The sequence below is a fragment of the Corvus moneduloides genome, chromosome Z (genome assembly GCF_009650955.1).
Source record: "Corvus moneduloides isolate bCorMon1 chromosome Z, bCorMon1.pri, whole genome shotgun sequence".
Lineage (NCBI taxonomy): Eukaryota > Metazoa > Chordata > Aves > Passeriformes > Corvidae > Corvus > Corvus moneduloides.
In genome coordinates, this window is record NC_045511.1 from 29,707,337 (window position 1) to 29,724,102 (window position 16,766).

General features: G+C 40.5%; 1 protein-coding gene across 3 annotated transcripts in view; it reads left to right on the plus strand.

Moving 5' to 3' along the window:
- SHB (SH2 domain containing adaptor protein B) overlaps positions 1-16,766 on the plus strand; it is an 80,784-nt gene that overhangs the window by 6,995 nt on the left and 57,023 nt on the right. For all 3 annotated transcript variants that reach the window (XR_004237575.1, XM_032096575.1, XM_032096574.1), the window contains exon 2: positions 8,744-8,861. Coding sequence is in view for 2 of the 3 variants with exons in the window: in XM_032096575.1 (XP_031952466.1) it covers positions 8,744-8,861 (118 nt within the window). In the remaining variant the exon portion in view is untranslated. The remainder of the gene's footprint in view (positions 1-8,743; positions 8,862-16,766) is intronic.

Here is a 16,766-nt window from a genome sequence, read left to right on the forward strand (position 1 = left end):
GTCTTACATCTCTCTGGTGTACACATCTGCTGTCTGATCTCAAACTATTGCTATGGTAGTCTACAAGTTTATTTAAGTGAATTTAGGTTTTCTTGGTACATATGTTGAAAGTATTTGTAAAGTTCTGAAATCTACATTATATGTATATACAAACATACATAGATAAAATATGATAAATACATAACATTTAGTTATCATTATTATTTGTTATTTCGTATGCATAAATGTCTGTATTGCTGAGAAAGAGGTTGTGGACATTCTGTTTCTGGAGACTTTCAAAACTTGTGTGGGCAAGGTCCTGAACAACTTGGTCTAGCTTTGTTATTACCCCTGCTTTGTGCAGAAGAGTGGTTTAATTCACAGTTCCACAGAAAATGCTGAGCTGGAAGGGACCCACAAAGATCATCGAGCCCAACTCCCGGTGCTGTACAGCACCATCTCCTAGAGTCACACCATGTGTCTGAGAGCATTGTCCAAATGCTTCTTGGACTCTGTAATGCTTGGTGCTGTGACCGCTTCCCTGGGGAGCCTGTTCCAGTGCCCAAACACCCCCTGGGGAAAGAACCTTAATCTAATATCCAACCTAAACCTCCCCTGACCCAAGTTCCTGCAGGTCCTCAGAGAACTCATGGATCCTAAGTATTCATGTAACTGATGTTCAAAAACTGCTGTGAAGTGTGAGTGTTGGCAACAGACTTACACTATGTGAAAATAGCACATTTCAGTAAGGACAATTGTGCAGGATGTAGGTGCAGGATCTCGGTCTCTCAAGCTGAAGTGCTTTTCCCCCTGAATTTGTTCAGTAAGTGAATGTGGAGTTAGTCTGATGATAGACTAAGGCATAGAAGGATGTTCAGCAGCATGAAAGAATGAGTAGGGCTCTCTGTTCAGATCAAGCGCATGTGAACACAGCTGGGCATGGCTGATCAAGAGTTGTCACTTGGAGAGATACTCTGAGGACACAAAAACAGGGCTGAGTACTGATGATGATCAGCAAGAGGAATTAATTGTACTTGCTTCTGTAGATTGTCCTCTGATTTTTCACATGTGTATGTACAGGAGCTGGTTGAGGTGAGTTTGCATGTGAACATGGAAGTACCAAGACTCCAAGCATATCCAAAACAGCACTACACGGTTCTGTTACAACAGTGGGGCCACCGTAAACGCAGCTTTCTTGCTACTGCATGATAGCACATGTATTACCTGCAGATTTTCTTCAAAACTGTCCAGGTGAGGAAAGAGGCGTGTATTACACTATTTTACATATCCAGCTTTAGGTAAACTTGCAATCCAACTGTTAGCATTAGGACTGTTGTAATGTATATATGAAAGTGAAACCTTCTACAGTCTGAATAAGGTTATGCAATTTGTTATGATTCAAAGTGTATTCTAATTATAAATAAGAAATTAGGCACAGCAATAACTGTATGGGAACTCATGTAAGTATTTTAGCCTGATTAATGAGGAGAAAGGATCTAGAAAGGAAGAAGATGAAGCTGTGTTTCTCTTTTTAAACATCAAGTTTGCGTGTAATCTCCAAGTTTGCAATCTGATCTTGTGGCCAGTTTACCACTGTATTTGCTTGGATCACTGAAGAAATGTCTGTTTTTTACAAGATTCTTTGCTCCCCAGGCTCACTGGCAATGGGATAGGAGAGATGTTTGTGTCTCTAAACACTTTTGTATATGTCTTTGCTTGTGCTGAGCACTACCCCATGGCAAAGGAAATGGTTTGACTTTTCACTTCTTTGCTGCCCTGTGTCAGTGTAGTTGTATCCTTAACTAACAGTGTGCTAGGCACTGTTTGGAAGTGTAGGAAGTAATATGAGACCTAGCAGTTGAAACAGCATAATGGTGGATTCTGGCAACAGATAGGAAAAGACTGTGGTGCAGATCTTCCTGGATATGTCACTGTTTCTGTAAATGTTACTATTAAACAGTCTACTTACAAGGAAACAGACATAAGGTGTGGTTTTGAAGTAGTTGTGCATTGTCCAGGAAGTGTGGTAAATTGTTTTACAAAACATATTCTGCTAATGACAGTACATGGGATATGATTTTTTTAAACTTTTTTTTTTTTTTTTTTAAACTTTGTTTTCCAAAGGGAGCAATACCTGGTGATTGTTCTGTCCATCCTTCCTTCAGTAAGTCTTGGATCTGCTGAAAAATCCTTGAAGGTGTATTTTCAAATTTAAAATAGTTGAGTAGATGGGTCAAGGAAGCACCTGTTTCTTACTGAGAGGAAAGCGGGTAGAACTGCATTTTTAACTTTGGGCAGGAGCTGGAAGTGCTGCATTGCCTGCCCTGTGTGAAGAGTGGTCTGCATTGCCCGATGTGAAGCAGTGACACGTGGGATAGCAGGGGACCCCAGTTTCTGCCTGGGAATATAGGAGAGAAATCAAGGGGCAAGAAGGCAAGAACTGTTATTTGTATCAGCTTGTTAGCAGTTCAGTTCTGTCCCTGTGGGTGTGTGGACTTGTAAAAACTGAAGAGCAATTCACCTTCACTGAGCACTAAACCTTGTGTGTGGGGGAGTAGTTCTTGAAATCCTGTTATTAAATACTGTTTTGTGTTTTTTTCCCCAGCACCTCACTATTAGTTCACAACTCTCTGAGAAATTTAGGCGATACATTTCCTAAATTGTGCTTCAATTATCTTTTAGGAGAGATGTGTCAGTCTCTGGAAGTCACCACTCTGAATGAGGCCTGTGATTCCTTCCAGGGGCAGAGCTAGTGCTGGTCTTTCCAATCCTCAAATTTGGGACTAGAAGGAAAGGCTCTATGCACACTTTGTCTGTAGACTAGTTCCCTGGAATCATACCCTAAATTTCTGACTTGTTAGCAAGATATTAAAAATCTTTGATTTATTTTTCCTGATTCTTTCGGGAATCTGACCATGCACAGATCACTCTATTAGCAAGTTTTCCAAGACTGTGAAATTTATTTTGACTAAAAAGTGGTACTTAGGTTACAGGGAGGATTATCCAACAGGTTCCTGAATTCAGTGCTTCATGGAAGAAAATTTAAGTGGAAGTCTTTATTAATATGGAAAACAAATCAAGACTAAACTTCACAGTCCTGCTGTATGCAGGCTGAGCTTTGTCCAGGATTCAATATTAGAGATGTTTCTGATGTGTAGTTGCCTGAATATTACAAGAAAATATTATTTTTAGGGAAACATCTGCTTAGGGCATGTTTGGGATGGGAGACCTGGAGGCTTCTTGGGGGCAAAGAGAGAAATTTGGCATTTGCCAAAAATTTTATGTGGTTGTTGTAAAAAAACCCCCAAATATACCCCCACAAAAACCCCCCAACCAATGCAACGCAAGAGCAACCAAACAAAATAACATCCCCCCCCCCATGTAATATTGTTAATCATTGTTGGACACCATGATGATCAGATGGATAGAGCACCTCTTGTATGAGGAAAGGCTGAGAGAACTAGGATTGTTCAGCTTGGAGAAGAGGAGGTTTTGGGGTCACCTAAATGGAGCCTTCCAGTACCTGAAGAGAGCCTGCAAGAAAAATGGAAAGGGACTTTTTACAAGGGCATGTAGTGACAGGGCAAGAGGGAATGGCTTCACACAGAGAGTAGATTTACATTAGATTTTAGGAAGAAGCTCTTTTCTGTAAGGGTGGTGAGGCACTGGCACAGCTTTCCCAAAGAAGCTGTGGATACCCCGTCCCTGGAAGTGCCATGTTGGATGGGGCTCTGAGGTGAAGGCGTCCCTGCCTATGGCAGGGGTGTTGGAACAAGATGATCTTCAAGGTCCTTTCCAAAGCAGGCCATTCTGTGATAATATAGAGTGACGTCTACTGTAGCTAGTGACTGGTCTTTTGTGAATACAAATTCTCAGAGATTATGAAGAATTTTCATTGCATTGTTTTAAATGTGTTAACTGTGGTGTTCTCAGGAACATATTCATGGTTGCTAAGTGCCCTTGCATTCTGTATCTCTGGTGACAGACACATGCTCTCATCTGTGGTATTGGTGGACTTAATTGCAACTCACAAAAGTTGAAAGAGGAATATATGGTCTGCCTTTATATAGTTATTTAAGTATGTGGCTACCCATGGCAAGGTGGTTGGCAAGGTCCCTTCCAACCCAAACCATTCTGTGATCTAAATATTGATAATATAATAATATATATTATTTAATAATAATAAATCTTTACAAAAAAGTCCCCCCTAATAAATTCCTCAAAGGCCTGGTGGGCAGGAGAGGTCTTTTAGATTTTTTGCTAGATTTCCTCTTGGATTCTTCTAGAATAGTGTGTCCTTAATCACAACAGCTGCTAAATTAGTGAAGTAGCTAACAGTTCTGTGCTGATGTTGCTGCTTTAAAGATAGCTTGATCTTCTGCATTTCCTTTCAATTAAAAAAAGGGATTATACCTACTTTTTCAGTGCGGTAGGTTCTCATTTGTTTCCTTCTTTTTCATTCCCTTTAAAATGTTGGGTTTAGTCAGAGAGAGATACCTGTGAAATTATGCATTTAGGTGTGTTCTTTGGTTTCTTCCTGTGCCTGCTTATGCAAATAATGCTTTTGTATATGCAAATACCCATTTAAACTTGTATTTAATATGATAATATTTGTCAGACTGTTTTTTGAAGACTGTAGAAGAACAAAGACTATGCATCAACAGTGAAGCTTGCAACTTAGTTAATATATAATAGAGGGATAAACCAACCACGATCTCAGCTTGTATTTAATTTTCTGGGGGGTGGAGTGATTATTTGTATTTTGATCTTGTATCTGCTGATTAACTCTTTAGCTAGAGTTACGGTGTTTAATTTGTCAACTTTTTTGATAACTGAGCTGTACTCTTTTTCTGTGACTTCTAACTGGCAACCTGCTAGGAAGAGCCCCTATGAGTGTTCTCTAAATCCTTATTGACTTCTTTTGGTCACTGCACTTCTATTTATGTGTTTGAGTTTCTTTTGCTTGATATTACTGATGCCTCAAACTACTACTACTACGTATTACACATATTAAAATAGAAAATAGTATAATATATGTATGGGATGCTATAGAACAGGCTTGTGTAGAACAGGAGTCAGTACTTGTAGGAGCTCACAGTCCACTCTCAGAATGTAGGTCTTGCATTCTGTTAAGAGATAAGCCACAGGTCTTTGACAATAACCCTTACAAATGCAGCTGATTTAGACATTAATTTGAAATCTGAATGACTGCCTTCTGGGCATTCCTGATTGCCGTGTTTTCATTTTGACAGATAGGACTCATGAGGAAGGAGGCAGGACTTGGCAGAGCAGGGAGCCAAGTTAAGTGTGTCCCGCTCCAAAGGTCAGATTTTGTGTATGAATGCTGTCCTTAGCTGTGCTTACAATACTTCAACATGTTGTCATTCCTCTTATTGTGTCCAGGGTAGATGTGGCAAGTACAGCATTAGATCCTGGATAATCTGACTAGCTGAGACTTTTAGGAAGGATGCATTGGTAGACAATGGGTGCCATCCATTATCTTCTACTTTCTGTCCAGTATTTGTCAGTCAGTAACATGAAAGATCAATTTGTAGACCATTTGAATGAGTTTAGCCATTTGCCTTGAAGTACACTAAATCAAAGGTGTGGAAGGGGCACTGCATGCAGGCCCTAACCTGGGATCTCCTGCGCTGGCCTTGGCCCCTGGACTGTAGAAAACAAATGGCTGACTGAGACCAGTTTGCTGGGCAGAGGCTGAAAGATTGTTGGGAGAAATATAAACGAACAAAATGCACACCATTTCTGGAAAGCTAACGAGCTCTGGTGAACACAAGGGCGCTTTGATTATCATACAGAAGGACCTGCTCCTACATGCCTGTGGGGAAGAGGTGACAGCATGGTGTTCTCACAGTGCATCTTCCCTGTGTGGCATTGAGGTGATTAAGATCATGATTTGCAGAACCCTGCTACACATACAAGGCATGTACCTGTGATATCAGCGAAGAGAACTTGTGTAATATTGGCAAGCTTTTGCTTTCTGAGGATAGCATGAAGGGATATGAGGACAGTGTATTAATGACATCTATCATGAAGCAAGTGTTTTTGTTTATTGGTACATGACTAGAAAATTCATGTACTCAGTACCATCTATTTCATCAGAAGCTTTTGTTTTCTGTTTTTTGTCTGGCCTACTGCATAGAAGCTTAGAAGGTGAGCTCATTAAGGTAAAAGCAATTTTTGTGGAGATGGCAAAAAGACTTGCAGAGTAGGAGCTCTTTTTCTGGTTGAGATCTCTGAAAACAGGAGAAATAATCCTCTGAAATAGGATTGCCAAAAGAGTTCAGACATTTACAGTAAGTATGTTATAATAGAACTAGCAATCATGCTCATTTGAGGTTGTCAAGCCTTGGGTTTGTTTTGAAAGAAGTAGAAATGCTTGAGACTTTCTAGTGGAGAATGTATAGCTGTTAGCAAGTATAGAAGAAATCAAATTCTGCCACTGGCCAGCCGCTACCTCTAGGCTGAAAATTACTGAATTTTAGTATATATGGAAACAGTAACAGTCAGCTGGGGAGTCCTCTGACAACTCAGCACTGTAAATCCGCTTGTAATGAGATATACAGTTCCAGGAAAGGTGGAGCAGACTGTCCTTTCTGCCTGACTTGAGTGCTGAAAAGTGGGTTTGGGATTTGCTGTGGGAGAGAGTTGTTTAAGTTGGAGTTTTTCGGTGGCTTTTTTGGGGGGCGGTCTTGTTTGACAGCATCTTTTATGTATAATTTTCCACCAAGCATACTTTGGTCAAATGGAAAAGAAATGTCAAATAGCTGTGATAAGTCTGCTTTCTGTTTCTAGTACAGTTATGCTAAGGATTGGCAAGCATTATGTGTCAACGTTTGCAAAGGAGAGCAGCACAGAGCACATGCTACCACCCAGCAGCTCTTGACAGGATCAGATCAGGAGACAACATGGATGGCATTTCAACTGCACCACTTCTGGAAATAAATCTGCCCTTGTGACTAGAAGAAATTACTGCTGCATGATACACATTGTCGTCTTTGTCTCAAGTGTGTGCAGCTGCTGTCACTTGATTTGCTGCTTGGGCATACGTTGCCAGACCGGGGGGAGGGGACTTTTTCCCTTTGTGTTAACTGTTTTTCAAAATAATGAGGGAGTAATTTTGAACACCAAGTGAAAGAAAGAATTATGTTTTCCTCTCTCTACGATCCATGTCAGTCTGGTGATTTATGGTCCAGAACAAGCTTCCAGTCAATTTAAACTCGGAGGGGAGGAAAATACAAAAAATATAATTAAAACATCAGTCTTGGTAGTAAAATAAGCCAAATAAGTAGTATAAAATTGCAATGTGCCAGTGTTACAGGACCTGAGTAGTGACTCTGAAGTGTGTTAGATGTTTTGTTTCCTAATCTTAAGGGAGATCTCTGCCTTTCCTAACACAGTGTTCATTTATTCCGTGGCACTTGTGCAGGTGTTTGATCTGTGAATACTTGTGTGTCCTGTTTTTCTTCTCTGTCTGGTGGGGTAAGCTGGCAGCAGGAGACAGAAGCAGATGCAGCTTCAGTCTCTTAGCTGGCAGTGTACTCCTGGTTCTTTGTTGAAAAGATTGAAGCTGTTGGAATAGCACTGTGCTGTAAGTCTTACTAGTGCTGGTCTTAAAAATGTAAAGTAACGCAGCTGAAAAACCCCTCTTAAATAGAGTAAGCTTTCAGGGCAGAACCCTTTAGGCTTGCCCTGCTTTGAGTGGTGAGTTGGACAGGGTGATCTCTTGTGGTTCTTTCCCACCTGAATAATTTTATGATTTTGTGGCAATTCTGGTGCTGAAGCCTGCCTCGGTCTGCTTTGTTTGCTTCAGATTCTTGCCTGCTGTACATTACATCTCTGTGCTCTGCAATAATTCTCATATGAGTATTTTTGCCTTTGCCCCAGTTTCCTTGTGACATCCCAGAAACAAAGATTAGCTCTACCCCTTCAATTATAGGGAGAAATGGTTCCTGTGACTTTAATTGGGATCTACACAGCATGCAATGGTTTTGCAGTGGTCAGGAGAGCATAGCAATGTAAAGTCAAGTGTGAGATTTTCTAACCTTCAGATTTTTTTAGTCTCCTAGTGGAAGAAGAAAACATATTCTGACAGATAATTTCTTTTTGCTGCCTTTTGTCTCACCTCACAAAATATAAGTAAATATAATGTTCCTTTGAGAGAAAGAATGGCATGAAGATCTAAGCTTAGTCAAAAAGTTTTTGTGTCTTGTTTTTTTTTCAGGTGAGACTTAAAATTATAAGGCTTCTTATTAATGCAGTGAAAAGAGTAGCCTTAGAATATTTATTTTTAAAGTTTCTAGCAATATTTTCAGTTGTAGCTGATAAACCTTAAAAGCAGAGGAGATGAGTATGTGCAAGGGAAAGTGTGCTTTTTTTTTTTTTTCTGACTATTAGAAGACTTCTCTGGTAAGATTTGCACTGGATTGAATTTGCTGACTGGTTGGCTCTTTCTAATTTGTCCATCCCAATTATTCCATTGCTTGTGCTAGTCAGAAATCTTTTTGACATGGAGTCTGCCCTTGTGAGGTTTCCGGTATAAATAGGAGCACATTTCTCTTTCAGTGCCGTTTAGTATCTGATCTGTGGCAATTGTGTATTTGTCCTCTGAACCGAGACTGTGCTTTGAAGACGGCATAGGATGCAGCCATGTGAAGCTGGTTTTATTTGCTGATAGGATGTCATTGCTTTCTGCTTTGCATATCTGAGTGGAGACTCCAGTAACAGTTACTTTCCTGTCTTTCAGGTATTGATAGCTGATGACTACTCGGATCCATTTGATGCCAAAAGTGAGTTGAACAGAATGGGAAAAGGGGAGAACACTGGCTATATGGAACCGTATGAAGCCCAGAGAATAATGGCTGGTAAGAAAAGATGGTTGCACGTGTGAGCTCCAGTTGTATGGCATTTCACATGTATATTATAGCTGCTATGAACCAGAAATGTCTCTGGCATGGAAAACCGTGTTTCTGAAGATGCTTAGGTGGGCAACAGCAAACGCTGTGGAAGCATTACATTTTCCTGCATGTGCTTTATACCTAAAAATACTGCTCTGTACCTCACTTTTAAATATAGATGTTTTTCACTGTCATGTGATAAGATGAAAAAAGTCAGTCATGGTAGTTGGAGTGTGCATTGCTCATCTCGGCAGTGTGAAGGCTGTTGTCTGTGTATGTGGTAGGGATGGCCAAAGCATGACATTGTGTTATTTCACTAAAAAACAGTTGATCAATTTGCTTATGGACTTTTTCCTCAATCACATTTAGACTTCTTGGTGTCAGGAGGGCTGCAGAGCTACATCTTTCTGTAGCTTCCTTATTTCCTTCCTTGCTTCTCTGATGTTTTTTTACCAATAATTAAAATGAGACACTATAGGATGCCTGTGAGCCTTTAACTGCTCTTCTGGGTAGTGTCCTTCCTTTTCTGTCATGTAGGGAAGTGGTTAGTGGTGACGTTGTATGCCTTTGGACTATTTGAATCCCTTTTACTGGCATTATGCGACTCTATTTTCCATGTATTTTCCTTATCAGGATCAATATCCTACTTGCTGGCTGTGTAGTCTGTAAAATGTTCTGAGGTATGAGGCCATATATTTTTTAATTTGTGACGATTTGACCAGTCAACACACATCTTGTGCAGATTAATTGTACATTTCTTGGATTTGTACAGCAGGTCCTCTTTTTCTCATTTTGGGGTAAAAGTCATTCTTGTGCCCAGTTAAGTTGATTGTATGCTTTCATTTTGTATTGCCAGTTCCTGTTTTGGGCCCTCAGGAAAGATTAGTCAGTGGGGGAAGATGAGGCTGTTGAATGCAAAGATCCTTTTTTCATGCAAGTGTTCCTATTTTTCTTCTCTTAAAGCTTTTCTGAAGAGAGACACGGGAAATTACATGGAAACTGTTCTTGGGAAGTTTTCAGTACCTTCTGGAAGGGCTGGGAGTTTTTATTTCTCATTAGTGTAAATCTGTTCATTTTAAGTTGAGGAATTAGTCAGAAAAACAAATTAGTCCAAATAATTTCTTGCTCTTTATACAGCAGTGATGAGCATTTGTAATTTCAACTATGAAGTTTATAGTGCATTGGCTTGTTTCTTCCTGCATTTAGGACTGGAGTTTGTTCTTTCTCTGTTTCCAGATTAGCCATAACAAATGAGATGATTTAGTGGACAATACTGGATGGCTTAGCTGCAGTATGGGACAGTAGGTTTGTGAGCCATTGCAATTACAAGGTACCCGTTTGCCTAATTGGTGCTTGGTGCAACTGATAAGTTGTTATATCTGCTCCATGTTATTATAAAGGAAACATGAGGAGCTCTCAAAGATGCTTTATAAAGGCACTTTTGAAAATAGGGTTTAATTGATTATAGTGATAGAGTAAGTGTTCTGAATATGCATGTGACTGAGCTAATAGAAGATGGTTGATATACCTGTGAAGATGTTTAGTGTTTTGAGATCCAGGTATTTAGTTTCCAGCTATCTTGCCCTAATGTGGTTAGAGAAGGTCTCCCCATAAACCTCCATGACATCAGGTTATGTTGAGTATATGCAAGCATGTAGTTTTATGTGTGGGGATTTTTTTATTGCTCAGGTGTTGCCTTTGCACTTTACTTGATAAATGAAAATCCAAAGGCATCTTGTTGGAGAGTTTTTAAAGGTTCCGTTTGTATTTACTGAATGAGTTCTATTATCTACCTGCTGCTTCTGAAGAAGACCTTTTGACTGAAGGTTGACTTGCCTCAAAATATTTACTGCTTTGTTGTGTTTGTTAGTTTTGTTGGCTGATGAATAGAAGCACATGAGATGGCTGTTTAGCCTGACTAATCTGATTAAGTCCTTCTGATTGCATTTAACATGGCTTAATCCTAAAGAGAGGGAATTTGCATACTCCAGTGGAATGCACTGTAGGAGAGCCAGAAAATAAAACAGCCTTTTATCACTTATTCTGTGTTTACTGCTGTACCCTAACTCTTGTACTCTGGGAACACAGTGTAAGGGTAGTTGAAATAGGACCCTGAAACTTTTGTGCATACTACATGCTCCTTCAGTTAGTGGAGGATTAGACAAAAGCAGGTGTCCATATGAAATAAGACCCTATGATTTCAATATGAGAAAGTATGCTTAGAAATGCATGGTGTCTGAAATAACTAATATTTTTATTCAGAGCTTGTCCTTTCTCCCTAAAAGTTCTGTGTTTTTGCAGTTGTCAGGCAACTTGTTCTGAGCTGATGTTTAGTTTAAAAAAAAAGGGAGTCCCTGAGTTGATTTATTTCAATTAATTATTAAATGGTCTATCTGTTTTCATGTTGTCTGTGTTTAGAATTGGGTTAAGTCAGGCTTGAAGTGTCTTCTGCTGATAGTGCCCCCCAAAAATACTGTCTCCCCAGATTTGTAGTCATGATGACTGAAAAATAGCAACCTCTGTGACACGGTTTGGAAAGACTTCTCAGAGAAAGACTTGACCTGAGGCTAAGGTAGAGTGTGTTGATAATGAATGCATGTTGATAAGAAGCTATCATCTCTTGTCAGCCAAACACATCTGCTGTGGTATTGATATTCATAAGTGTCTGTTCTATCTTCAAGAAGTCCATGCCAAAGGTTCACAGAGAATCCCTGGCAGTCCAGTTCCTGAAGTGCTGTGTGGTGAGAGTCTCAACTTGGCTGGGTGTGCACCCAAAGTCACAGCGACAGTGGTTTCATCTTTGCCTTGTCCACGATCTGTTTGGAGATTTGATGTCGCAGAGTAACTACATATGTATAAAAGAAGTTCTCTGTGATCTTCATATCTGACATAAAGTATCCTGGAGTATGCATGGAGTGAGATTCTGGACTGGCCGCTATCATGCATGCATGACACCAATAGAGATAGCTAAGATGCTGATTTCTCAGGATCCTGAGTAGTAGGTGGACCTTACTATTCCCCTGGTGTCGGCCTGTAGCTGCTGCAGTGACATGTGGCCTGTCACAGAAAGAAACCTGTGCTGCTTTGCCTATACTGTAAACAAGCATGGCTGTTTGAATCAGATGTAGGAGGTTGTTCTTGCTTGAGAGGGAGTTCACCAGAGAAGCAGTGGTTGGAGATGCTGCATTTGAACAGAAGTGAATGGCTGAGACACTGTCGGGTCAGACTGCTGGTGACCATAGCATCCAGGCTTCTCTGTCATGCATTGCTCTCAAGGAATATATGGGGAAGAGAAGTTAGGTTCCACCTGAGTATTTACTGCCATCAGCCTGCACTGAATGTCAAATCCTGGAGATGGGTCTGTTTTTTTTTCTGTGGTAAGACCTTTCCTGAGAGGAGAAAAGGTTTCCTCAGTTCATGGATATGACTATGGCTATGGTTGGGGAAAATGTGTGCAATTTTTTGCCTTTAAAATCCCTTAAAAGTCATAAGGCCCTATTCTCGCCATAGCCTTACAGGCATGCCTTTCCTCTTTCTCCTGACAGCTGTGCGTGTTGACACAGCTCTTCCAGGTATCTCTGCATTTCAGGAGGAATTAACACCAGTCCTCAGATTGCATCAAACATTTGCAGTCAAATGCCAGATCAAGGTTGTCTATACCACAGCCTTCTGTGTGCTGCATCATAGAGTGCATCTAAAGCTTGCCCTTGGAGAAGGATCGCATTTTGGATCATCATTCAGATTTGGAGATATGCTGTCAGGCAAGTTGTTGCACAAAGAACTGTGTCATTTTAAGATATGATAAGGAATACTGGCTCCAAGAACAAGATAATAAAGTGAATCTGTTATCCTTCTTGGTGCTTGGATTTGAAGAGAGCCCCTTGCTTCCAAAAGGAGATATTTTGTGCCCTGAGTAAGCTCTGAAGTTACCCTGATCAGAACAGCTTATTATCTCTTGAGTGTGAGGTGCTGAGCATGATACATACTATAAGGTAAAATTCAGCTTACTTAAACAACAATAAAATTAAGGTCATTTTAAGTCTCAAAATAATTTGGAACTACATCATCAAAAATGGCTGGGTAAGGGGCAGGGGAGGTGAGGCTGTTTGGTGAGAGAGGAAGTAGAACACATTGTTGGGATATGATGCCTACCATGACAAATGTGTGTTGGCAAAATCACTTCTATCTTTTCTGAATCACGAATTGTATCTTCTGTTCTCTAGAATGGTTAGGGAAGGAGAGATAGGGAAGGCTAAGCCCTTGAGTTAGGAGAATGATTTGAAAGTTGAGTTAAGCATGTGGTGCATCAGTGCCTTGATTTCTTGGAGACCTAGGGATGCCTCAGGTCTGTGCCCTGGCTGTTTTGATGTACCTCATGTTTTTCCTTTGCTTTTATGACCTAGGACTGTGCCAGGGACATCAGCCAGAGACATTATGGGGTTCTGGCCTCTAGTTCATGCACCTGCCTCAAGGATGTGGTAGCCAGGGAGAAAACCCTCCTCTTGTGTCTCAGAATTCTGAAGAATTAAATGGGTAGCATTTCTGAAAACAGTTACTTTCCCTGAGATGTAACATACCATGTGGTATCCTCATGGAACAAATCCTGTGTTATGTACAGACTTAAGAAGGCTAATAGTCATAGCTCTATTGGTAAGATATACGCTATGCCTCTGTTCTGATCAGGGTAACTTTAGAGGTTACTCAGGGCATAAAATATCTCTTTTTGGACAGCTAAAGTAGGTGTTTCAGTAAGAAGAAATTAAATTTGTTATTGATGCGTTTCTCACAGCAGTCTAGTCACACATTTGTCCTAGGGGCTGGGCATGTTGGATCTTGCAGGTGGGATGTGCTAACCCATGACATCAGGGAAAGTACTCAATGTGCATTTGGTGAGTCCCAAATCAACACAGAAGCATGATGCCACTACTACTTGAAGACTAGAATATCTAAATGAGTCACAAGAAGACTTCTGGCCATAAATAGAAAGCTGAGTTCAAGTTTCAAACTGAATAGTTGAATTTGTGTGCATGCTCCAGGGCTAGGTGAATGATATGGCAGAAGGATCTGTGTACTGGACCTGAAGAGCTGGAATCTATTCCTAGGGATGCTCTAGAGCATTAGGATCATGGTACAGAGATACTTGTTTTCTTGCCTGTGTTGTTCAATGTGTTCATCAACCTGAGCAATGACACCTTTGCAGTACCGGCAGAAGTGAACATAAACTAAGGGAAATGTGTGATGAGGAAGGGCAGGGTTTTCATCTAGAGGGGCTTTAATGAGTGTGAGCATTTTGCCAACAGGAGCTTTTTAAAAATTAAATGAGGGGATATTAGAGAGAATTCCAAAGGAAAAATCGCAGCTTTGTTCATAGGCTCACAGCATTAGCATCCTCTTCCTTTCTTCTTTTTCTATGTATTTATCATCCTGTCTCTGTATGCATCATCCTGACTGTGCAGTAGAACAGCAGTGAGCAAGTCTAACTAGCTCACACTTAGAGATTTTGTGCTTGGCCTTCTTTCCCTGAGGATGCAAAAGCTAAGACTCCTCTCCAGGTGCAGACAGTGCTAGAAGAGTAAATGCCTTCCTGCACTTCACTGCTTCTTTCTAGGGACTGAGGTAAGAGTCTGTGGCTGCATCACATTGGAATCTCTTTATGCATGACAGGCAGCCTAGCAAAAACAGTACACCTGCCTTAACTGTGAGCTTCCCATGGACATGCTGGGAGAAGTAGCTCCGTCTTCATGCACAGAAATGCTGGGAGTATGGAGAAAACAGCATTCCCATGAACCTGCACCTACTTCAAAAGGTCTTGGGTGTCAGTTTCCCTTGTAACTAGAAAGGCTGTTTTTTTGTTCAGACATGTAACTTCATCTGAATAGTCACTACAGCACATTGGTGGTGAGTCAGATCTTGTAAAATTCTTTACCAGCTGTCCTCTGGCATGTTGCTTGTTGGCACTGAGTTTACAAACTGCAATACAAAAAGAGCCATGATAACTACTTTGATAAAGGCTTTGGTTAGTATGTCTAGATGAGCACGTACAGCATGGGAAGTTTAGGAAGAATATTTCTGGCCTGTTGAAAGTCACTGAGCCTAGCAAGCTAACCGGATCTCAAAGCACTGTAGTGGCTCTGTGTAAGATTTGCTGTCTGACTATATTTGAACATGGCAGACAGCTGTAGCCAACACAGAAGAGGCAGTGTGTTTGTCCACTAAGCTCAACAGCTGGCATAGTTTTCAAAACGCTTTAAGCTCCTTCTCTTGTTCCTACATTTGTGTGTTTCAATTCTAATTCTCTTTGAGAGTCCAACAATAGGCTAGCCATGACTGAAAATCAACCCAAAATGAGAATCGATCCATTGTCAATCTACCTCATGTGGTATTGTGAATTCCTCACTAGCACTATGTTTATTGTCCTGTTTCCAGATGTGAATAGACCACATGCTGGTCATTCTAGTAAAAAAAGAACTTCTTTTAAAAGTGTGGAAAAGTGCGAGGTAACTCTTCACTCTTGAAATTTGATGTGTATGTGCTCTCATCTCAACATTTGCAATGTGGAGAGCCACTGAGTAAGATTTGAAGAACATCAGTAGCACACGAAAGTAAGCTTGTGTCTGGTAAGAAGATGGTTTTGTTTACATGTTGGGAGTTTCCTATAGAGCAGCACTGAAAATCTTGAGGAGCTCTTCCTAGAAGTGACAAAGAAGGGATGTCTGATGTGTTCCGAGCATTCCCATCATTTGGAGAATTGTGCTAGTTTTACTGTCACCTGCTGCTCTCCTGTAGTGCAAAATTCCCTGCAGCCTGTGAGAAGTGAGGACATATGGTCTGAACAGCTGTGCTCCTTCTTTAAAGCGTGCTAGAGGTAGTGTTAATTAGAAACCTCCTGGTCTTCAGCATCTATTTCAAGTTGTTTCTTACTTCATTTGGAATTTGGACAGAGATTCCATTGGGCAATGATTCAAAGGAAAGAAATTGTCTAGGAACAATTACAGAAGAGAAGTTCTTCATTGGCATTAGGTCTAATGTGCATGAATTGAGAAATGTTTGAAATAGTGCTGGATCTGCTTCAGCACAAGTCCTTACCTTCTCTGAGCAAAGCAATCAATCTCACATGTACTGTGAAACTGTACCAGTTTAGAAGCATGTCCAGTTGCCAGGATCATCAGTACTTCTCTTCCTGTCTTCATGAGCACTTCATACCCCATTGATGATTGTGAGAAGATAAGCCCAGAAAGGATAGAGCCTAGTTTCTTATGTTGGGAGTGACTGTGGTGTGTTGTGATTGCTATAACTAGGTGCATAACTGGGCTGGAAAGCAGCTGTGCATAAAATTAATACAATTTCTCTATGTTTAAAGGTGTCTCCTCCTGTAGAAAGATTTAAAATGTTCTCTCTAATGTTTAATACTACATGTTTAATTTAATGTTGGTTTTGTTTGTGGGTTTTTTTCCCTGTTTCAACGCCTTCATCTTGCTCTTATGATTTGACGTAGTCTGGAAATGGACTAAATGTGAAACTTGAATCACAAGCCTGAATATAAATTGAGTTTTTCACAGTTTCTTGACACTTGTTCTCATTAAGACAAACTTTACACCCAAAATAATGGAAGCAAGATGTCCAGAACTTTGGAAAGGTACATCAGAATTGTAGTAGACTAGTTAAGGGTGCATATTGAAGGACTGTAACTTCATTCATTCAATTTTCTTGCTCACTGTCTGATGAATCTGGCCTAGGTACTTCCACAAAAAGCAAAGTGAAGGAATGGATGCTTGGATGTTTGGAAAGGAGAAACCAATGAGCTCAAAATGCTGTTTAACCCTTGCCTGCAGTCTGGAGGACTTGTGTTGGCAAAGAAGCAGTAGTTTCAGG